The 24,756-nt window shown below is 39.7% G+C and overlaps 1 protein-coding gene across 3 annotated transcripts in view; it reads left to right on the forward strand.

Annotated features, from left to right (window-relative positions):
- Window positions 1-24,756, forward strand: part of PDE7B (phosphodiesterase 7B) — a 291,481-nt gene that overhangs the window by 137,575 nt on the left and 129,150 nt on the right. Inside the window, exon 1 of one of the 3 annotated variants that reach the window (XM_045544419.1) lies at window positions 14,238-14,749. The exons of the other annotated variants lie outside the window; for them this stretch is intronic. Coding sequence (XP_045400375.1) covers window positions 14,512-14,749 — 238 coding nt within the window. The 5' untranslated portion in view covers window positions 14,238-14,511. Of the gene's footprint in view, window positions 1-14,237; window positions 14,750-24,756 lie in introns of those variants that run through there. 3 annotated transcript variants of the gene reach the window in all.

A 24,756-nucleotide genomic window follows, 5' to 3' on the forward strand; every position in this document is an offset into this window, starting at 1 on the left:
GTATGCACACAAAATGGTGTCCCTTCTCCCAGAGGTAGCCCAAGGCTTTGTGTGGGTAGTAACTGAGCTCCTGCTGGATCTGATTCACTTGCCCCACCAGGAGGAGGCACTGGCTGAGAAGGTGGGAGAAACTACAAAGTAGTATTTCTGTTAAGTCTCAGTGATTAGGGGTAGAACCCAGAAAGAAGGAGAAAGGGAGTAAAATGGGGCCAAGAGGTGTCTCAGAAAAAAATATCAGCTCACTCGTCCATTTTACTGCTCTGCCAAGGGACTCTGAAATCTTTTTGTTGTTGTTTTTTCCAATTAGCTGTTTGCTGGTGCAGTTCCACCCTGGCTGATCTTCCATCAGGCCACTGTGAGCCTCTGCTGTTTCTCATGTTATGGGTCTGTGTTTGAGATGCCTATGAGGCCACCGTGGGTATGGTCATTCATTCATTGAAAGGATATTTACTGCACCCAGTGAATTAACTCTTATGATAATGGTTATGGCAGTAGCATCACTTTTGGTCCAGGCTCATCTCTCAGTGCAAAAGTCCCCAGGATCAGCAGGACATTGCCAGGCCCAAGAAGCTCAGAGACATTCTACAGCTCCCAACCTGGAGTTCTGTCTTTGTGCACCAGGCAGAACCCTAAGGAGAAGTCAGTGCTTAGGACCTTTTTATCTAAACCCTTGATGTAGGACAGAGGCCCCAAAATCCCCTGAGTTGTCCCTCAGTTCCACACCACACTAACATCATCAGTGCCTTTACTCTTCAACAGGGGGCTGAGGAGCAGATGGTTCAGAGGGATGCTCCCTTCTGCCCCTTGAACAGAGCAACTTTCCTTCCCCTTCCTGACCCCTGGATGGCGAGGAAGAAAGCCATTTTTCACTTTCTTTTGGCACCTTCAGCTTCTCTTAATACAATCTCTCCCAGGGCCCAAAGCAGCTATCACGCTCACAAGAAACTTCTGAGTCCTCTCATTGCAGGAGCCATACCATGGCAAAAAGGAAAAAAAAAAAAAAAAATAGAAGACTTTTTGGAGTTGCTTTATTTCTTTCAAACCACAAAGACATCATTTAGAAAATCGATATTTTAATGACCTAAATGATATTTATAAGGCCTGAAAAGGTAAGGAGTTTCCCAAAGTGCTTTGTTTACTAGCCGGTAGCAGGCTTCTTGAAGTATCTTTAAGGAGGTTGACTTTCACAGGTAGCAATTCCTTACCAAGAAAGCTCTTGATAATTCAGTAACTGCATCCTTTGATGCAAAGCTAGAAAAGAATGACATTTTTGGAAATTCTCCTCTAGGAATAATTATGTTACAATGGACTTCCAAAGATTTAGAAAGGAACTAGTTTGATATTCACTGTTTATGGCTATCTATTTATTAATAGATTACACTAGAAAAAATAATTTTAACCACTGTTTCATAGAATTGGATCTGGAGAGCCTTCCATATGATCTGAAACACACATTAAAAGTTAGAACATGAGGAAAAGAGATGGCAGCAGATCAATACTAAGGTAAAGGACCCAGCAGCCTGTAGCCTCCAAGGTCTTAGGGTTACCTTTCAGATCATTGCTAGTGGACATCTGTATGCTTTTCTTTTGTCTCCGTAGTTTCTTTTTTATCTTTATCTCCTCTTTCCTTCATCTCCTTGACCATTCCACACCAAACATACACCATTTATTTTTCCTACTTTTTACCTTTCCTAGCTTTCCCCTTCATATATCACCTTTGTCTCATGCCCACTGGGTCTACTGATGGGCACCCAGGGCAGAAGGAGTTACTGACTCAGTTCCATGGAGGACAGAGCAGGTAATTTGGAGGAGATTAAAATAACTGGATTTTACTGAATGCCTACTTTGTTCCCAGCCTTGTTCTATGTACCTTCCATGTACGCTCTCATTTAATCACCTCAGTTGCCTAATTTTATCCAACTCCCTAGTTCTATTGAAGAACAAAAGCAGTTTTGTTTTGTTTTGTTTCCAAAAACTGTCTCCAAAGGTTCTAGAGCAAAATCTCACGTGAAATGCCAATTTGAAGAAATAGATGGAAGTGGCGGGTTTGGCCAATAGGTTAGAGATAAGAAAGATGTAACTCCTTGGTTAATCCCAAGTAGAACCACAAGTAGATGTCTGTAATGTCTTTCATTTGCACGTTTGTGCTCTGGGGGAAAACGTGACTTAACCAACCATGTTAACGGGGGAAAAGTTCTAACCCTTCAGTAATTTCAAGAAAACCAGAATATAGTTTAGGTCAAAAAGAGAACTTGATTTTGCAACACCAAATATCCCTTCTGAGGTTTCCCAAAAATGCTGTGGCAATCCCACACAGAACTCTCTCCATATTTTTACCACAGAAACAATAATGCTAATTCAGCACTATCTGAATTCTCGCTGTGATCTAGACTATTTGGGGAAGTGCTTTAAGGAAGATGGCAAAGAAACAAAATCCCTGCATTCTCATAATCTAATGTAATAAAAATGAAAGACAGAATTTACAAAATTCCCATGTAAGATGAGCAGAGAAACAAATGCTAAATAAAACAAGGCATCAATTATAATGTGTTTAGTAAAAGTGTAAAGGGACAAATGGGATAATTAGACTTAATTAGGTTTGGTAGGGCAAAGATTTTGAATATTTACTCTTCTACTATTCTTTCAAATAAGTGAATGAATATATTAATAAATTATTATTGAGAACAGGAACGAGGAATATAAGAAGTAGTTGAGAACCCTAAGTGTCAGGATGATTTTCCCGGGGTTATACTTTCCTTCCTTAGGCATATTACTTAAGAGCTATGTCGTTGTATCCCTCTGCAACACCTTTAAAAATAAGGAACTACATAAAGGTAATGTGAAATTTATAGGTTTACATTTCCCTGGTAGAAGAACTATAAATATAAATGACTAGGTAACCAAATTTACTACATGTGTTAAAGCCAAAGAAAGTAAGGCAGAAAACAGAAGGTGACTGGTCCACCAGACACATGACTGTCCTCGGCTTCATCTCTGCATTTTCTACCCCAGGGCAGACATCAGCTGGGAGCCAGGTTTGAATTTCCCATATGTACTGTTGCCCAGTGCAGAAAGTGACCCAAGTTATTTTTTTTTAACTCTCAGAAACATTTAAGGCTCTTTTTCCCCCCATTTCTGGTCAAGCTGTTTAGAAAGCACAGATGCAGCTAGCACTGTGATATTGTAAGCAGCCATGTGAAATAGCCCCAAAAGGAAAATATGTGTCCAATGTCTTGGGTAAATCTGTGAACTCCATTCACCAATTTCACATCATCGTTCTCTGGTTCTTCAGACCCAAGAATTGCAATCAGAGACAGCAGAGTTGCTGCAGTCATTTTGTTTACATAACAAAAACTATGCTGATAATCCTCCATTGCTAGCCCCGGTAGTTAGTCCAGTGCATGGCAATGGCAATCACAAGTGATGATATGGGTCACTTTTCACAAGGAATAAAGTCATTTTAAGAGTTTAGGGTCTGATTTAAACAAACTACCACATTACTGAAGGGAGACCAGATGTTCAATTAATTTTTTAAAATGTTCATGTGAACCGTGTGCAACATGTTCTTTCTCTCTGGTCATGCTGAGAGATGAAGACTTTCTTCAGCAACTTTTGATGAAGTTTGTGGCAAAGATCAAAGGTCCAACCAGGTGGTAAGAGTCATGACCACAGTGGCAGTGAAGAGGTGACTTTGGCTTGAGGAACACAAAGTGTAATCCTGACATGAAGAACGGCTATAGAAAAAGGTGCTGAGGCATCATAATTATTCTTTCTTTTCTTCAACTCACCAAATCTAAATGTTTGGGATTCAGCCACATGTAGTTATAAGCTGCAAATCAAGAATGATTTCTACTGCTTTATACAACATCCTAACCAAACAGACAGTAGTATAGCGTAGGGCTAAGAGAGTATACTTATCAGCCTTCAAAAGCTTGATAGTATTTGAATCTTTGGCAAGTTATTAGTACTTTCATAGGGGATCATAACAGTGCCTACCCTTCTGGGCTTCTTGCAAGGATTCAATAAAGAATTGCATGTGAAGTGCTTAGTACTATATCTGGTACCTAAGCATTCAAAGGAAGTTCTTGAGCTCAGGTCTGTTGGAATCCAAAGTTTATGCTGTCTGGATCATGTTTCATTATTGGCAAAATTAGAAAATGATCTGCCATTGACTGAATGTGATCCCCCCAAAAATTTACATGTTGAAACCCTAGTCCCCAATGTGATGGTATTTGAATTTGGAGGTGGAGCTTTGGGGAAGTAATTAGGGTATGACAGTGGAGTCCTCATTTGTGGGATTAGTGCCTTTATAAGAAGAGACACAAGAGAACTTGCTTCCTCTCTCTTTCTACCATGTGAGGATATAGCAAGAAGGCAGCCACCTGCAAGTCAGGAAGAGCGCCCTCACCAGGATCTAAATTTCTGTTGTTTAAACCACCCAGTCTATGGTATTTTGTTATAGCAGCCCAAGCTGACATACGATAGGATCCAATGGAAATAGTTAAATTTATCTCTAAAGTCCCTTAAAACTCTAACAATATATCATTCCTCTTTCTTTTCTCTGTTGGAATAAAAACTTTTCCTAAGCTATCAATTTGCTAGGAACACAGTATCAACTCACCTGAGAAAAGTAGTAAAAATGTTCTTGAAGTTTTAAAATCATTAGAGCTAAATTTTTAAAAATTCTATCAAATAAAAACTAATCAGCAAAAATATAATTAACCACCCAAGTTTTCCTGGCTATGGACAAAATCTGTATCATATCATTTAGGATTTTTTAAAGTTTTAAGTAGACATTTCTAAGACAATGTCTTCATTGTCAAGATATGGAAAAAGATTTAAGGAAAAAAGTTAGTTATTATTATTAATAACAAAAACTAATTGAGACCTATTGTGCCCACATTTATACTATGGCACTACAATTCATTGTGCTTTATAGTTAGTTGTACATATGTCTTTCCCGAGACTAAATTTGTAAACCATTTTAAGAACAGAGATCATGTTTTTGTATACTGAGCACTTACCATGGGGCAGGCTCAATTAACCACTCAATGAATGCATGTTGAATGAATTAATGAATGTATGAAGGGTGGATCACTAGGATTCTCAGTTACAAAGTATGACACAATGGCCACTGCAATCTAAATTAAAAGACAGGCCAAAGCATCAAAGGCAAGTAGTGGTATAAGTGAAGTTACATCACAGATAAATAAAAGAGATAAGAGATGTTCCTTTGTTTAAATATTATTAAAGAGTCAATTTTAAGGTGGGACAAAAAGACTCCATGAAGAAAATGGGATTTTATCTGGATTAAACAAATGGAAAAATCTTTCCCAACAAGAAGGACGATGTGAGCAATAACATATTAGTTTCCTATAGCTGCTCTAACAAATCACTACACACTTAGTGGCTTAAAACAAATTTATCTTATGGTTCTGGAGGTCAGAAGTCTGAAATGGGTTCCACTGGGCTAAAGTCAAGGTGTCTGAAGGTCTGTATTCCTTTCTGGAGGCTTGAAGTGAGAGCCCATTTTCTTGCCTTTTTCATCTTTGAGAGGCCCCCCACATTCCTAGGTAAGAGGCCTCTATTCATCTTCAAAGTCAGTAATGACCAGTTGAGTCTTTCTCCTTGCATCACATCACTCTGACACTGACTCTTCTGCCTCTCCCTTCCACATTTAAGGACACTTGTGATAAGTTTGGACCCATCCAAATAATCTGGGAGATTCTCCCTATTTTAATGTCAACTGATTAGCAACCTTATTCCATCTATGACCTTAATTCCTCTCTGCCATGTAACCAAACATACTCACAGGTTCCAAAGGTTAGGATGTGAGCATCTTTGGGAGGCCTACTTGGCCTACTACACACAATATCAGAATGCATCTGACATGTTTAGGCACCAATATGATTTCCACCAAAATTTTGTTTGTTCAATATCACTTTGAATGAGTTCACAGGACTAGGTGAGTGAGAGCCTATTTTTGAAAGTATTAAATGCCCAACAAAGGGATTTGGACTATTTTTTGTAAGTCATGATTCTCTTTATGTCAAATTAATATTAGCCATATTTTTCATATGTTACATATTTGAAAATAACATGATTATAGGTTATGTCCAATCCATAATAGCATGACTTTTAAAGATAAATAAGACTTAACTGAATTTTTTTTAATGGTTAATAAGAGACTTGAAAAACACAATTTAACAGTCACTCAAGCAATTGCCTCCTCGAAGCAGGAAGAAAGTAATAGCAGCATTTAAAAGGCATTTACTAAAATTCTGGTTATATGTGGTTCTGAAGTTGATCCCTAATACTCTAATTCCGACACACAGATGTGAGAGCAGCAAGGTATATGAACATATGTAAGTCTAAGGTAGGAATATTCACTCTCCCTTACACTTAAATGGCAACAGAATGTTAATGTCAAATGCAAAGATGTGTCAGAAAACAAGGAATGCAAAAAGTCTTATCAGCAGACCACAAAATGCATTCAGGAAGGAAAGCTTGGAGGTCAAAGAGTAGACAGATGCAGAGGTCCAAACAAGAAAACAGAGCAAGACCAGTTAGTGTTCATATCCTATAGACAGAATGATACACAACCATTTTAAGCAATTTATAGAATAGAAGGAGCAAAATATGGTTAGAATTGAAAGTGGGGTGGAAAAGAAAACTATCAAAGGGAAAATCTTGGAGAATCTTTTGATAATAAAGATCTTTTACATGTATCAATATTGTCAAATATGTTAGTGTGCTAGGCTTTCTTTCCTTGATCGTGGTGCTATTATTCTTCTCGCAACACTACATAGCAAACAAAAAAGGGTTCCCTGGACCATACTATGTAGAGAGTGTGCTGTATATTTACTATACATTAAACAGCCTCCCTTTTCATTTTCACTCTCAATTCTTCTGCCACTATAAAGGAAAATAACTTGTAAAATTATCTAAAATATAATAAACATGGTGTTTACTAGGTTTATATACAATATCTTCCAGCTTTCTCTTTTTTGTTTTTTATTAAATAGTTACTCCCCTGGATATCAGGAAATATAGGTGTTCATAAGCACAGCAAAGCACTTAGCCTTAGAAAGAATCAGGAAAGACAATGGAAAAAGAAAATACAGCAAACTGTGTTTCCAATTACCAGCAGATGCTTTCATTTATTCTAAGCGTTCTTGTTTAGTTAACTGTACAAATTTTTAATCATATAAATGTGGTAGTGTTCTAGCCCCATGCTCCCTATTGCCCTTTTCTTCCAGCTGATTTCACATGCCTCCTGCTTCTGGCATCATTTTGCCATAAATACTGTTTCTGGGGCTGCCTGAATTTCAGGCAATACCTGTTAAGGAGTGAAACCCATTGCAGAGTTTATTTTATTTATCTTTTGTGATGTTTGGTGTGCGTTTCACTGAGGCTGTGAGGTTGCGGCACATTTCTCTGAGTCAGCAGCACCATTGCCACTGGCTATAGCGCCATGAATGCCTACTTCCTTTTTTTTTTTTTTTCATCTCTATTTCTTTGTGGAATCATCTGGTCACCATTCATTCATGCCTGGAATATCGCAGTGGGAAAGATTACCAGGCTTCATCCAAAGAACCACTTTACATGAATCTTTAATAAATCAAATGAAGGAGCAGGTCTTGGTGAAAGTATCCTGATGATGGAGATCAAAGACTCAGAGCCCTGCCCGTATTCCAGCCATTCTGAAAATAGCAATAGGGGTGCAACGAAATGCTGCAAAGAAGGAGGGATGGCAAAAGGAAAACTGGCCGAATTAAATTGTGTTTGACGTTTGATGAGAACAGACTTTCCAAAATAGCATTTGTTTTTGAAGTTCTTCAAGACCCCATCAAAATAGTTATCACAGTGACTTATACCTCATATTCAACCTTATCTCTAAAGTTAACCCATAAGGGACAGGAAATGAATGAAACAAAATTGAAAAGCCAAGCAGTGGTTCAATGTCATGGATGTCCCTAGACACGGCCCTTGTTCTCACATAGCAGTTCTGGTTGCTTATTTCCATTGAGAGTATTTGGCCTGAGCCAGCATGATTGTATCTATAACAAATGGAACTTCTGCTGCATTTTCTTTCATAAATAACTAATATGGAGCAGGCAAAAAATAGCTGCCATGTAGCCTTGCTACTCAGAGTGTGGTCACAGCCCAACAACCTTATCATCCCCAGGAAACTTGTTAGAAATGCTGAGTCTCAGGTCCTTGCCCAGAGCTGCAGAATCAGAATCTGCATTTTAATGGGGTCCCCAGGTTATTCATAAACATATTGACTTTTGAGAAGTATAGCTCTAGAATAGCATTTGGGAGACACCTTTTGGCATAGATATTTTATGTAATTCATAATCACTGGAAGGTAATAAGTGAAAGAGGGAAAATAAAGAATAATTGGAAGAGGCAGCAGGATTACATTCAATACACATGGAGCAGTTGAAATTCCCTTCCTCCAAATTGACTTTGAACTCCATAAACATGAATGTAAATGAATGTCAGGGGCAAAAGTAGGTCCAGTTAGAAGGCTTTCTTTCTTATCACTTTCTCACTTTCCTTTTGCAATGTTGTTTATATTGATAATTGTTCTATGTCTTATTAGTGGTCTGGTTTGTTTTCATTATATGTGGAGGAAAAGCCCTCACATAGGCATTTCCCAGCAGTTCCTTGAGGATGTCTGGACAATCTCCCCTTCAGTCTCCTTGAGGTCTTCTCACCAGGCCTCAGGCTTGAGAGCTCTCAAAATTCATCCATCTCATGAACATATTTCAGACTTTGTTTAGGCCATTTTTTTAAACATTATATTTGTTTTTTCACACTACACTTCTTTTAAAAACACTTATAAGTTAAACAGAGATCAGTTAAGAGCAATTGAAATTAGTAAAATGTTTGAGAAATAAAGATCCCAAGCAAAACATGTGAGGCCCTTGTAAGTTTGTCGAGGGAAGGGAGACCAGCAGGAGGCCTGAAGACACGTGTTCACTACCAGAGCATATGACACAAAGCTGCACAGCTCATGAACATCAAACATACCCATTAATCATTTTGGACTAAAAACAAAATTCCCAGAACCTATATAGTATTAACTAGATCACTAAATAACCCATGGCAAAGATCATGCAGGCTGGAACTCAACAAGTGGTTTATGGGCTATTATACCTCCAAAATGCACTTACAAAGAACATTTATCCTATTGAGCCACTTCTACTAATGCATGCATTGTTCTTCACCTATCTGCTCTCATTCAGTGATTTTGCCTACCTTACCCCGCCCACCCATCTACCATTAAATCCCTCACCATCTCCCCCATGGGCCACTCCCCAATACTCTCTATCCATCACCCCTGTCTTTGATTTCCTCTACTCCTGCATTCTCATGGGGAACACAAATTTTCAAAGTGAGACCTACTCTGAGGGTGGGAGAGTTTGACTTTTCAGATTTCTAATAGATCCCAGGAAAGTATAGTCAAAATTTGAGTTCAGTTAATTTGCCAATTATGATTTCCTATATCTTAAAAATAAAAAATATTAAAATTTTATAGCACATTACAGTTTAAAAATAACTCACATTTTAGTCTTATTTAATTTTTACAAGATCCCCCAGTATGATGGATGAAGTGCTACTGCCATCATACTCATTTATAGATAAGGGCACCAAGTTTGAGACCAAGCTCTGCGGTGAGTAGGGATTGAAACCCAGTTTTTGTAACTCTGAGATAAGTGGTCTTGGAGGGTTACTTTACAGTTTCCAATGCTGTAGCTGTTTTTTAAAAGTTTACACACTCGAATATGAAATTCTGAAAAGTGTACTCTACCACCACTTACGATCTTTCACAATCAGAAATAAGTTCTGAAATCCTAGGAAGGTTATAAGTCAGAGGATGCCAGGGTCACACACCGAAGCATCAGATGTCCAGTAAGGGAGGGAAGAGGAGGCCAAAGTTATGAGCAGAGGGGAGCAAAGCAGAGGAAATCAAGTCTTCCTGCCATTTCATTCTCAGCCCTTGTGTTACAGGGACCATTTGTGGTTGGAAAAGTCTCAGAGACAGTAAACTTAGCATCAGTCAAGACACCTAAGAGCCAGGGTAGAGGTCTGATGCTAGCTGAAATCCTGGTTTCTCCTTTTAAACACACAAAGAAAAATAAAGGAAGGAGAGATAATTTGCATTGAAAACTAGAATGTAGTCAGGAAGGCCAGGTAAGTCCTCTGTACCTGAAAAAGGACCCAGGAGCTGGCACAAAAGGTTCTCCCTTCAACAAATGCTATTGTTCTCACAGTTAATATTTATTTGCAGAGTGAATAAGGAAATGATTGGCTGTAGTTTAGACACCTGTTCTGAAAGCAACCTATGCATGTCAGTTCAACCCCTCCCACTTCACCCCACCTTGTCTTTCCTCATCTCATCCCACCCTCTTTCCCCTTTCCTACGTGACAATGGAAATGTACGCTGCCTTGTATGGCCGGTCTCTAGACCAAGTCCTTTTCCCCACTTGCTGGCATTGTTCCTTGAGATTAGCTAAGGCCAGAGTTATTACATTTCTATTTCTCCTGAAGGACACTGTAAATTGTTTGAGCTTCTTCCACTTAAACTACATTAAACAAAGTTGAAAGACCTGTTTTTCCTTCCCAGCTCATTTTTAATTTCTTTTGAATTGCATTTGTGAATCCAGGGTGGTCATGTGTGTGCATGTGTGTGTGTGTGTGTGTGTGTTTACACATCCACATTTGGACTGATCTGATGGAAAGGAAAGTCCAGGACAAAATAAATAAACTCCCTCAATAGTTTGAAATTTTTTCCAAAAGATAGATGTCACATGAAGGCCAATGAGGTATAAAGTACCTCCAAAATATCTGAGTGAGAAGACTTTCATTAAGATGAAGTTTAATGGCAATGAATATGCCTACGTTTCCATTTTTTAAAAAAGGGTACATTCTCTAGAATGATTAGAAAGTTTAACATAGTCAATATTTTATTTTAAAAATCATATATAACAAGGGCTTGTCTGCCTAGTGACTACAGCACCCATAGTCTACAAGATTTTGACGTAGCCTTCAGAACACTAAAAATTCTTCAAAATAACCCAGGATTTTAAATCAACAATGTCTTTGACACTCTTTTCTTGGCCATATCCTTTAGTATGGGGGTTATCAATTCTTTCTTTTACAGCTGCAACCACACAGCACAGTCTTTTTCAAAGAATTAGGTGTCCATTGGAACAGGCTGTTTTGCCTTTGTTCTCATTGTGTTTCTTTCACACAAGAAGGGAACTATCCTATTTTCCTCTTAATGGAATGTTAGGTTGACTCACAATGCCTGAAAAAAGAACTCGGTTATTTTGAAAGTCTATCTTAAAATTTCCTGTCTGTAGCACATTAATTATGGATATTAACATGTGTAAGAACCCTCACAAGTCACAGAGATGGGATGTCTCTGCTCCATGATTCCTCTGAGCACAGAACATCCCCACCCTTTTTCTCATCCCCAGGGATCCACACTTCTGGCTATAGACACTGTGTCAAGGCAAATGATGTTCACTGAGCAAGGAAAAATCATAGGTTTATAGGCATGTTCTTCTAAAGTAACTATCTGAAAAACAAAAGCAATCACAGCCTATGAGATGCCAGCTACAAAATGTTAACAAGAGCGCCCTTCAGAGAATTAGTGTGGCAGAGAGATTTGTGTCCAGTAAGTGCTCGCCTCACCTCAGTTTGTCCCAATCTCTGGAGCCTGCAGCTGAGCCAAAAACCTCCTGAGCCAAGCTTTCTCGCAAGATTTCCTGTACTTCCTGTTTCTACGTGAGCCAGAAATACCATGAGAATGACCTTTCTTGTGGTATTTTTGCACTTCTGCTCTGGGATGAAGATAATCCCATATTGGGGGGATACATTTTTTAAATCATGCAAACATTTTCAATTTCCAAATCTTCAAATGAAGTAGGTTCTTCCCTGGGAAGGAAAAGTTGAAATGATGTTTGCTTGGCCCTAACTCATCTCCACTAGGAAGTATGTGTGTTCAACAATCCCACATTTTGTAATTCCTTTAAGATATTTTTACAAGGAAATATGTAAAACAGTACAGAGAATACAGTGGAAATTTATATCCTTGGATTTTAAAAAAAAAGTCTTTCTTAAAGAAATGAGCAATGAGGTTTTGTGTTCTTAATATATTGGTGTATGTGATATATTATATCATATATTTGTTTTCTTTGTTCTTAACCCCTTTGTTCCAAGGGTCAGGATATCCTGATGCTAAGTACTATTGCAAAATAACTGAACAAAAATAAAAATAGTCAAATACTTAGGAAACTCTTCAGTTGTTATGTCAAGGAAGTTTGTGACTGACGAGTGAGTTTAAGACATTATTCAGGAAATATGATAATAAAAGTGCAACAGCTTACATGTGCTTATTAAATAAAATCATCTCGATTCTAGAGAGCCTTGGTGCCCACAGTCTGATGGAAAGGTATGATAAGGACCGGACGGGCTGTCAAAGAGGTAGAAGTGTCAAACTGATGCTTAAATCCTTTCATCCCTTAACAAAGAGGGAAGTAAAGAAAGGCACATCTTTCTGATAAAGTGAATTGCTGATTATTCCCTAACTGGGTTGTATGAATATCTGATTGTTATAGGAAGAGCTGTTTGATCAATATTTTTAATAATGAAATCACAAAAAGTCCTGTCTTCAATATCTCTGTTGCTGTTTTACACTCTCTTGACCCTTCTTCACCCATTAGGAGAGAAAGTAGGTTTGCCAGTATAGTTTTCCATCCAGAAAAAAGGAAAGTCACTTAATCCAGTGTGGAAAACTAAACTTATTAACCATGGGTTTAGAGGAATAATAATAACAACAACAAAATTACAGTAGCCTTTGCTAGTTTCAACTTTTTAAAAAATAAGGTGGGACCAATGAAAATAAAACACACTCAACAACGGTCTTTCTCCTCTTGCCCATAAAGAAACATCAAGTGATTGTGTGATTAAACCAGCACTGGAAGGAATGTAGAGCAGGAGCAACAGATTGTACATCAGCAAAATAACAGGCCAAGCAAAATAAAGCACTCTGCAATGCAGAGACGTGAAGAGGAGAGGGAGATGGGATTGTTGCAATGTCCTCCAAGAAAGTAGGGGCCATCCACGTGAACGTTCAAGCTCAAATTGTTCCTACAAACCCAATTTGCTGGCAAAAGTGCCAAATACAATACCACCCCAGGTTCATTTCTGTCCGGGGCCTTTCACATGAGCTGCAGGGGGCATCCCCTTTTGTTGTGTTGGTTCTGAGTCGCAGGGTGAGCACCTCCATCTCTGAGCCTCAGGAAACAAGAGGCACAGCCTCGTGGTTGCCCTCAATTCAACCAGGCTCAGGTAGTTAGTGGCCCAGATATCAAGTCAACAGTGCTCTCCCTCCAGAGAGTGAATCTTTAACACTTTCTTTCCTTTCTTTCCACTGCCATTTATGACTCCCGTGAACATCCTTTAAAATTATTGCTTTCATTTGAAAATGGGTTTTTAACAATCCTGAGCCATGTGCCCAGACCACACAAGCCCACTGCACTTATGCGTGAGGATCTTGACGCTTCCCTAATTTGCCTGCTTTGGAGTTAGCCGTGGAATGTGATTCGATGTTATTTCCCTTCCAGCTGAAGGGCAGCTGAGGTTACAGAGGGATTTGACTAATAAGCCAAAACCCGGTTAGGTTTGCTGAGAACCCAATGACACAAAGGGTGAAGGGTGTGGAGCAGGAACGGTGGTACTGGGGTCCACCAAGCCCATCCCGGTGTGGCCCTGGTGGACAGGCGAGGTGTCCCCCGACCAGGGCTTCCAGAGGGAAGCAGCTGCGGATGGTTCTGCGGACACTCGGCTTCCCCTGTTTTTTCAGAGCTCCTTGGAGCTTGCAGGGCCTCAGCCTGGGAAGTTTCTAGGCTTCCTGCACCACGGGGGTGACTCCTCACCTGATACCTCCAGATAACTGGCCTCTGGGGGACCCCTCTGAGAGGCTGGTGAAGGGGGAGCCCCACTTCTTTGCCTGAAGTCCTTAAGAGCTAAGCCATCTGACAAATTTTGACAAACACCAAAAGAGAATTGAAAACAAATACATCAGAAGAAAGAAGAGGAGCAGCAAAAGCTAAAACCTCGATGGCTTTTTTTTTTTCCCCTGCTGTCATTCCAGCTGTAGCCTGGGATTAATTAAGTGCTGTGAACTCAGTGCCTGAGAGAGGAGAACAAAATGCATTCTATCTCTAAGGAAGGAGTACAGTAACAGTTTCTCACCAGTGAGAAACCTTGGGCAGGGAACCGCGCTCGTCGTCAGCGCTTGTGGCGGGACTGGAGAGACAGGAAGGTTGTGCCAGGCTGGAGGAGGCTTGTCTTTCCGACGCTGGAGAGGATTTTACAGGGATTCGCCTTCCCCTGGCTGGGAAGAATTTCCCCTGTGGTAGCAGCAGCAGCAGCAGCAGCAGCAGCAGCAGCAGCAGCAGCACTACCTCCTCTTCTGGAGAACAGGGCAGAATGCCTGTGCTAGAGCGGTATTTCCACTCGGCAGAGCTAGGCAGGAGGTGGACAGCCCCAGAAGGTGTGCTGCCCTCCACCCCAGGCAGCCGGCCTGGGTGCCAGCAGGGGCCGCTGCCCTGGGACTTGCCAGAGATGATCAGGATGGTAAAGCTGGTTTGGAAATCCAAAAGTGAGCTGCAGACGACCAAACAGAGAGGCATTCTGGAAAATGAAGATGCTCTGCACGGCTTTCCAGGTAAATTGATCCTGGGGGTATAAAAGGTATCAGGGCCAAGTCTGATTACTTTCTGTCCCTTCCTTGGAGAGCCCAAGCCATGAAAGGGAGGAAGACAAACGGGGCAGTATAGGGTTTGAAAGCTGTGACTTCCAAATGTTTGTTCTGTGATAGAAATGATTTTAAAATTAAGAGTGATGCAGGAGGGGGGGCATTAGGCTGGAAAGCTAGAAACCTGGGTCCTGGGCTCGGCTTGCTGCAAGCTCGTCCTATGGGCTCAAACAAGTCAAATTTCCTGAGTTGCAGTCCCCATGGGGAAGGGGTGGAATTGGATGCTTTTTAATGGCCATCCTGCCTCTAACAGTTCTTGTCAACAAGTTAAAGATGTCACCAAGAGAATATTCTCCTTGGGTTGCTTTTTAGAATCCTTTATATAAATAGACTATATTTTCCTCTTTTTAACTATAAAATTACAACATGCATCATGTTCCTGGGACTAAGTTTGGCCAGCAAGCCTTTTATGTCCCGGTCAAGTTGGTAAACTTCCTTGCCTCGGTTTCCCCTTTGACAAATGACAATAATACAAACACCTCCACTGATATGAGGAAAAATCAAACTCTCTCACAAATGTAGAAGTGATGATTCATAGAGACTTTGTCATGTCCTAAGAATGTGCTGTGTTTGGGACAGTTGTGGAGAACTTGGCTGTGTTTCCAGCAGTGGGCACAGCCACCATCCGGATACATAGGATCCCTGCAGAGGACCCCAAGGTGCTCTGGAAGCTAAGAATGCCATTAACTGACTGCGGGTGCTCTCTTCCCTTGGGGAATATGGTGGTAGATACTTGGAAAGTGGTGGGATCACTTTAGAGGAAAGAACATGAGTGTGTGTGTGTATGCGTCTGAGGTCTTGGCCAGCCCTGTGCAGTGGAGTCACGGCATGTCACTGGTGGGGAGGGATGGGGTAGGTGGAAAAGATATGCCAAAAATTACCTTTCTCTTTCTCAGTGAAAGAGACTAGGAAATAAAAATTTGCCTAGTTTTGATTCTAATAATGTATGCCAGAAACTTTTTTAAAGTTGTTACCTAATGATCTATAAAGAATAGTATTAGGAAGTAATGCTCTGGGCAAAGAAAAGATTTAAAAGGAAGAAAAAAAAACAGTGTTGGTCTCTAGTAAACAATGAGTAGTTGAGTACATAGGAAAGAGAGGGAAACTAATCAGACGGAGGTTTATGTGGCAATCGGGAAAAAGTGCCCAGGGAAATGGGTCTTGGTCAGAAGAAATGAGGTAACGCTAAAGCCATCCCATATTTCCTGTGCATAGGGCAGGAAACATGGAAAATCCCACCTGGGCAGAGATTTTCACTATGACACTTCAACTTTTGCCACTTCTGATTTGTTTCGGTAAATTAAATGATTAAAATTCATATTTCAAATTACACCCTTTGATAAAACTACCTAATTCAATAGCTATTAGCATGTTGGTGAAGATGGGTACATATTATTATTTATATTATATATTAGTGGGTGTCTAATTCCTGTAAAAGCTATACTTCAGAGAGAAAGCAGAACTCCTGTAACTTTTTATTACTTAAGAGGCACTCTTCTCTGGACGTTATGAAGCAGAGCTTGTTGAATCTTACTACGCCTCTCAACCACTGCCTCACTTTCAGTGGAAGTTGTCTCAGGAGCCCCGGGTTCCCAGGGAAGCTGCATCCTGCTGCTGTCCCGGTGGCCACCTGCAAGGAGGCAGGCTCTACTTCAGCACCTCCCCGAAGGATGTGTGTGTGTTGCCCCCTCGTCTTCCTCCCCTGTCTTCTCATTCTCCTGGAGATTAGGGGCTCACACTTTCTGGTGTGGACATAAAACCTTGTCAGCCATCTATGCAGCAGAAGGCCACATGATGAAACCTCAAAGATGAGTGGCTTCACTTTCCCAATTGTCCCATCCTCTTTCCTCATTCATCCTGTCCCTGATGCTGCTTTTTTCCTAGCATCAGGTGTCTTCAACTGTGCCGTTTTCACCATGGCAGCATGACAGTGGGGGCTCGGGAACACTTGTAAACTATTTCCAAAAACCTGGCACTTTTTCATTTTTAGGAAGTGATGGTTTAAGCTATTTTCAGTTCACGTATAGGGGTTTATGGTAGAAAGGTCTTCAAAAGACACCAAGACACACAAGACACATGATGCACTGGCACTCTCTCTTCCCTCTCTTCCCCCACCCCAATTTCACCCTCGCCTCAGTGCCCTCAAACAATTTATACTGAGACAATAGTATTAAGCAACTGTCTGTGCATCAAGTGGTGCACCTCGCCCCCCAACCCGTGAGCCTTGCTTTATGTTTAAAACATCTTCCTTTGGCTCAGCCAACTAAAAGTTTTCTATTCAAACCACAAAGTCCAGGTAATGCACCCCTCTCTTTAAAGCACTTTACCTGATCCTCCCGCCTCCATCTTCCCCAACAGTTTCTTATCCCCTCGTCTTTGCTACCTTTACCTGTAGGTGCTTAACATTTTACATTTACAGCACACAATATTTTTGCCATGCTAGTAGCTAAAACTAGAAAAATTAACTGTCATTATATGTTGTGTATATTTTGACTGCTTGTGATCAAAACAAATAGGTTTAAATTTTTAAAATCCATGAAATTGCAGAAATTTTGAACAGAACTATCACTTTAAAGGACTTTAGAGATGGGTGTCACTAGTTCTTAATATGTTGAATTTAACCTCGAAAGTTCCAGCTGGACCAGTTCTTTTCCTTAGTGAAGGGAGTCATTATTTCTACTCACTCTTCTTAGACAAGATGGGAACTTTGTTTGTCACAAGTGAAATAGAAAAAATGTTCTGAGATTTGGCCAGGATAATGGAGGGAGAGAGCAGAAAAAAATTATGAGGACATAAATAGGTATTCATGAGACATTTTAAGATGAAATACACTGAATTGTGGTGATAGAGGGAGAGGAGAACAGTCCCCAGAGAGAGCGAGGAGATGCTAGGGGGAAGGTGACACACATGAACATCTTTGCCATCTTCAGGTTGGCGTGCTCTGGAGACCATTGCTCAAAGGAACAGGCTATGGGAGGAGAAGGAAGATGACAGGAAGAAGAGGAGCACATCACCTTTACATGTTGGGGTGCATGTCACATCACCTTTACATGTTGGGGTGCATACATCTGGGAGTGGCCCCAAAGCTGGGCGTTGGCCAAGCACTGGTGCCCAAGAGAAGGGTTCTAGAAGTTGTCAGCATGCTTGAAGTCAGAATATCAACTCAGTTCATTGAACTGTACCCAATTATTTAATTGTATTAATACTCATCTTTTTCCCTTTATGAAGCAAACAAGGAATGGTCTAATGGTCTAGTTAACCCTTGTATTTTAAAAGTGAGGTGAATCGTTCAGAGAGACTGAACAACTTGTCCAGGGTCCCACATTAAGACTGTATCAGAACCAGACCAGGATCTCCACTTGGCAGTGGGTCCACAAAACTCTTGTGATCAGGGCATATGCTGGGTCATTTAAATTTAAATTTAAGTCAAGATATGGCTTTATTGATTATATAATATGTAGGTGGGGCAAACATGAGAACTCATGATCTAATGTAAACCTCGGTCAAACCAGAAAAATAATATTACCATGCAAAATAAGTCAAAGGAGTGTGTCTCCTCTACATTTTCCTTCTTATTTTGTGGGCGTTAGTTTTAGAGCCAAGCTTCCCTAAGGTCCAGGGAATGATCCCCATCTATTCTCAATAGAAAGTAAGCTTAGCGCGGCAGTGAGAGCACACACCTGCGTGGGGAGTGTGCGCGACAAGAGGATGGGAAATAAATAGGTTGCTTCTCAAATGCTGGGAGGACAAGTATGGTCCTGATTATGATTCTAGTCAGCAACCAGTTTAAGACCAGACATCTAGACATCCCCTAGCAGGGCTGGTTCTTAGTTGAATAAATAATTTGATTTTGGAATTCAACCAAATATCTGCAAACTCTGCAGCTGTGGAACTCACCTTTCATTTCAGTGTCTCTGGTCTAAATTTTACATTATATTTTACTTATTTATTAAGCTTATTCCCATTTCAATGCCTTTGGTTCCAGGAAAATATAAAAACATACAACTCCCTCAAAAAGAAAAACTCGTTCTCCCCATAGTCATTGTAACTTGTCCTACCTTTCAAGGAGAATACAAATACCAGAAATTTGCCTCATACCTAGCCCTGAATATCAAACAACTTCAGACAGTAAAAATCTCCAAAACAATTCTCTGATTCCAGAACTCTGCAATTCAACTCAACATTTAAAGTACTATTTTAAAGAGTCTCAGGCATCAAGCATAATGTAAATTAAATATGTTGAAGACTGAACACTTCAGTCACCATCATTCAAGGAGCATTTATTGGATGCTTAGTGTATACCAGGCACTCTGCTAGGGATCGCAGGCTCTGAGATGAATCAAAAGCTTGATGAAAGAAGAATAATTATAAATTTATGAATCAGAGTTCTGTCTACAAATACAGTGTGAAAACAAGCACTTTTTGGTTTAAATCTGTTAACTCAAAGAATTGGTTGTAAAACTGGGGAAATTAAAAAACACTGCAAAAATTCATACACACTTTCAAATACTCATCAGTGCTAATGATTTCATTCAAAGCAGGACAAATCACTTTGAGCAAAGAATCAATTATACTCAACAGCAAATAACCATTGATTTATAACATTTTTCTAAAACTACTGTTTTTAGACATCAGCCTGTATTGTCTGTAGCTATGCTGGATAATAATCATTGATAATTTAATCTGTCCTTTAAATGTGAATGCAAAATTGAGTCAAAACTAGAACACATCATCTAACCTTAAACTAAACTTGTTCCTTCACCTGACTTGTTTCCATCAATCACAGAAACTTAACTTCGAAACTGCTCTCTCCAGATTCCCAATTCCAACTGATTCTAAGTCCGTAAGGGAGGCTAAGAGTGCCAGTGTGTAGTTGCAGTTCTGAGATTTAAAAATGTTTAAATCTTGCATCTCCATTACTGAACTGTGTGACCCTGGGTGAGTACTTCCCTTGGTGCCTTAGTTTCTTCTTAAAGAGAATAAATAATAGCTCCTTCCCATAAGGTTGTTATGAGAATTAAATGACATAACAGGAAAAAGAAATGCCTAGAAAAGAGCCTGAGTTCTACCACATTCTCAGTAAATGTTAACTCATAATTGTTGGTGTTGGTGTTATTTTCTCAACTACTTCTCTCACACTCAACGTCCTCCTCTCTATTCAGTTACATGGCCCTGGGTCAAAGTTCATATTGTTTTGTCCATAATCTTGCAATAGCCTCTAACTCTCTCTATCCCTCTTCTTTCTACTCTGTGATTTAGAGCAACAGCATCAAAAGAAATGTCTCGCCCCTCTTCAAAATGCTTCAGAAATTCTCCAGTGTCTGCAGAGAAAATCCAAGTTCTTTCCCCTGCATCCACTGCTCTCCTTTCTCTGGCACTAGCTCACCTTTCCAGGCCTCTCATTCTCACCCTGTATATTCCACCCCGACAAGACAAGCAGCCCACAGCATCCTCTTTGCTTTCTCTCCTTGTTCCCAAGGCTGAAAATGGCTTCCCTCCGTGGCCCCAACTTCTCCCATTCTGTAGGACGCCCCTCACATGCCAGTCTCTTTGCAAAGCCTTTCCGAGATTACCGAGAAAAATATGCCTTCCTCTTCTGAAGTCTCACAGAACTTTTTTTGTATTTATTTCACAAGCAAATAACTTCATTTCATTATAATTCATGCACATTTTCTTCCTCTGCTCCTAGATTCCAGCTCTTTGAGAGTCTGAAGAACATTCTATTTTCTTTGCGACATCTATCACATGTCAGCCACTCAATGCATTTTGATATATGAAAAAAAGAAAATTACCAGAAAGAGTGAAATAGCTTACAAGCTGTCATTAAATGCACGAATGGATATATTTTTTAGGGACAGATTACTCAAGAAACATGAATTCTAGTTCTTCCTTTTAATGAAATCATTTTTAAACTTATATTCTAACAGAAGACCAGTATTAGTCATTATAGCTTTTAAAATAAAAGAATACATAATAATGAATTTCAGAACTATTAAAAAGGTATAAAATGAGTGCAAAACTAGTATGAGACAGCTCTCTCTTCATATTGAGAAGTTGTAATTTACTGATAATTACAAAATTTTAGAGCAAATGCATACAAATTATTCATGCATTTATATACTTTTAGAATAATTTCTCTGTTCATGCATCTTGGAACACTTTACATACGCCAAAGTTTTGAAAGCAGCTTCTTTTACAGATAACAGTCTGTAGGGCCTCAACACCATTTTAAAAATTGAGTGTGGAAGGTGTGTGTTCACCTGGCCCTACAAATGAGCTTTGGAGGGGAAAGAGCTCAGTGGAGGATGATATCCCCACGTCCTCTGCTCTTCCCTGAAACAGTTTCTTCTTTCTTTTCTTTTTTGGTTTAAACAAATCTGGTTTAACTGGACAGGAAAGCACTGACTTTTGCATCGGACTAATTCCTAAAAGGAAAACATCAGGCTTTAAAAAGCCCCAAAGCTCCAAGTTATTTTTTTAACTCACAAAAGTAACTGGAAGCGTGCACTATTTTCTACTACCTGATCTGCCTGATTTTTTTTACTCTTTAATTATCAGTATACATCATAATAGATAGTAGGTACATATTGCCATAGCAAAATTAGTAAGCAAATCTCACAGTATTTGTGATTTAATACAACACCATAGTCCAGATACGCACACAGTGTGAACTTTATTCTTCCTCTGCCTATTTATCTTTCTCTGCCTTTACATAAATTTCTCTTTGGATTTGACTTCAATCCTTAAAATGTTAAAAGACCACCCCAAGAAATGAATTTTATATCTTTACATTTGTCTTAAATTTCCTTAAACTACAAAATTATCAGAGACCCCTCCTTCTAAGCATTTCTTCTTACCTAAAAAAGCCACATGGCATATATTGTATAGATTATAAACCAAGCCCCTGTCCTGAGCCTTTTGTTACTTCATTGGCTCTCAGATAAATGCTGAAGGAGTACTACAGCCAGTAGGTCACAGTCCTTATTATGAGTGACAAGATAAAACTTAAAGGTTGGCCTTGAGTGCAACTGGACGGCATGGTTGACAAAGACAAAGCAGGGTTTAGTTGGGGATGGCCTTGAGTCCAAGAGGCCAAGCTTACTGTGGAAAAATAAAATCCCTGGACAGAAAAAAAGGACAAATTTCAAGAGAGACTGAGTCGCAGTTGTACAAACTTGGTAGTAGAAACTGAAAGGTATGAAAGCCAGAAAACTGGAAATAAAATCAAGGTGAGAGATATAATGAGAATGAATGTAAATCTTTAGTAAAGGTGTTGAAAAGGAAAATGAAATAACCAAGGGTGATAAAACACATAGAATGCAATAATTAGAACTTTCCCATTTGAATCCTCAAATGTTCTTTAACCTCTGGAATTAAAGCCAAAGCACAAGATTCTCTTTCTTTCTTCCTTCTTGCAAATATTTTTGGATGGTCCCCAAAAACCTCATAAAATCTATAAACGTTAGGGACAAGCACTTCAGAAAACCCAAGACATATACATTTAGGGGGTCTGTGACAGTAGTTCATTCAAAAAAGTAGATAAAATTTGCTGAAAAAAATGACTTAGAGAAGAAAAAGGGACAGGTAGAGCGAGCCAGCACAGAGCACCTGTAAGAAGAGAAGGAAGTGAGGTGGGGTTGAATCCAAGAAATTGGATTCAAACATAAGAAGTGTCATCAAAAACAGATACAGAAATGAGGAGGAAACATTTGTAATAGAGATTTCACATTTCCATGCTCAAATGTGTGAGAACACATAGCCTGTGTGTCTCCTGCAACCAGGCAGACCTTGCTCCCGAGCCCACCCTGATGAGGGATAAGAAAATTTAAGCTTGCTTATTAACAGCGTGGCAGTCTGTCTCTTCTGGATTAAATTTCTTCTTTTGAATAAACACTTTCCCTCCCCTTGCTCCTCTCCAAGTTGGCATCTGGGTGAACGTGCGCCTCGGGCTCCCACATGCCTATCTGAGTGTTTGTACCACACACACGCGCAAGGTGCCAACCTTAGAAGGAGGAACAAAGTCAAGTTCTTCTACCACTCAGCTCTGCCTTTGACTCTCTTCCCTGCAGTTCCCCAGGGTATCAGGAGTAGACTTTGTACCTCTCCCTCGTTAACATGACCTTGCCTGTGCCATAGACTCTTTCTTCCCAGGACAAGGAAGCTTCAGTGTGGAGCCATGTCCACAGGCCTACCTCTCCATGCATTGAAGTGATCTAATGCAAGAATGAAGAGAATCTCTTTATCTTTCCACAAAGACCAGTTCTTAAAATTATTGTTCTGCTGCAAACTCACACAAAAACCAGACAAACCCAAAAAACCTGTTACTCGGAAGGTCAAACAATGAATAGCAAGCAACTCCCTCTTGCTCTTCTCATTCTTGCTATAAACATTCCTAATCATTCTCACTGTGTCCCTCTGGCGAGGTGGCAGGGGAGGATATGCACAAGAGAGTGCAGAAGGAAACAGCACAGGGATATGCATCAAAAAACGTTGTCTCCATTACACATTGTTTGAGTTACTGTGTGCTGAGCCCTATACTTGAGTATTACATTCTTAGTAAGATTTACTTTAGTTACATTCCTATGCATATGCTGAACCCAATTATTCTGCTACCTCTCTCTTGTTCTTGCTCTTAATGCATTTCGGCAACCATCTCAGGACTCTGACACTGAAAAGTTCAATCAAATTACTGTAGTACGTGAAACAAGATGTGTACAAATCACACCTTTGTGGTTGGTTTCCACACTGAAAGCTGAGGTTTTTATCTGTTGGCATCATGGTCATAATCTTACTGTGCATTGTACTCTGGTCTGGTCTGAATCGTTTCATTGCTTGAATGTGCTAATTGGAAATTTCTGAGAGCTCTTCTCCTTTCTCTGGCCCCTGGCCCCTAGGGAGAAAATGGAGTGAGAGGCTCTGGGAGAAGTCAGGGTGAACTACAGTAAGGCTGCCAGCATCGAACAGGGATTAGTACGTGCTAGTGTTGTAACAGCAATCACTATCACCTCTTCCAAGGTGGCAATATGGAGAAACTACTGCCTCCCTCCCTGTTCCTCTCTCTGTAAATCACTGGAGGGTTAGGTACACCTATCTTTTTGCCCTCATTATTTCCTTTAAATACTAGCTAAGTTCCTGGCTGCCTTTCCTGGATCAATCCCTAATTCTATTCTAAGGAAAAAAATGTAGAAAAATCTAGAAATTACTAGGGAAAAAAATTTTCCTGTCAATTAAATTGATATGTAAAAGTAAAAACATTGCAAATTTGCCAGATTTATAAACTTTAAAGCAAACTCTTTTTCACCGTTTTTAGTCCTAAATGCTCTACTGTTTGATTTGGTGATAAATGCACTGTAGAATGTGAACAGACAAAATTGGACTGAAACAAATTTTGTTTTGAAAAAAAACTTTGAAAATGTCTCAAATCCTCCAAAAGTAATTGGAAACACCCTAGAAGGTCACAGAATGAAAAATCGTGTTTTATATTGTTACACAAATATTTAGCTTTTTATATTACACAATATGTATCAATCAAATAGGATTTATTCTCATCTTAGAAGAAATTGAGATCTATACGTACTGGTTATTTATAAGGTATTCAGAAAGGGAAATTAAAAATTCAAATTTCTAGGTTTCTTTACTCAATGCATAGCATTGTGCTATAAACCTGGGGAGAGGGAAGAAAAGGGAAGTTATGGCCTGTTAGAAGAGACAGATCTATAAACAACTCACTGATATCAAGGCAGAATGGCATATGTTTTACAATACAGCGGTACTAATACTCTGTATTATTTCATAGAGGAGGAACCAAAAGTGTTTATTCTACTAAGTTTATTTAGTTCCTATCATATGCCAGATACTGTCTTGGTTCCTTACAAAATAAAAATTTATAAACCTAGAACACTGAGGTAGATGAATGG

The sequence above is a fragment of the Lemur catta genome, chromosome 2 (genome assembly GCF_020740605.2).
Source record: "Lemur catta isolate mLemCat1 chromosome 2, mLemCat1.pri, whole genome shotgun sequence".
In the NCBI taxonomy this organism is placed as follows: Eukaryota; Metazoa; Chordata; class Mammalia; order Primates; family Lemuridae; genus Lemur; species Lemur catta.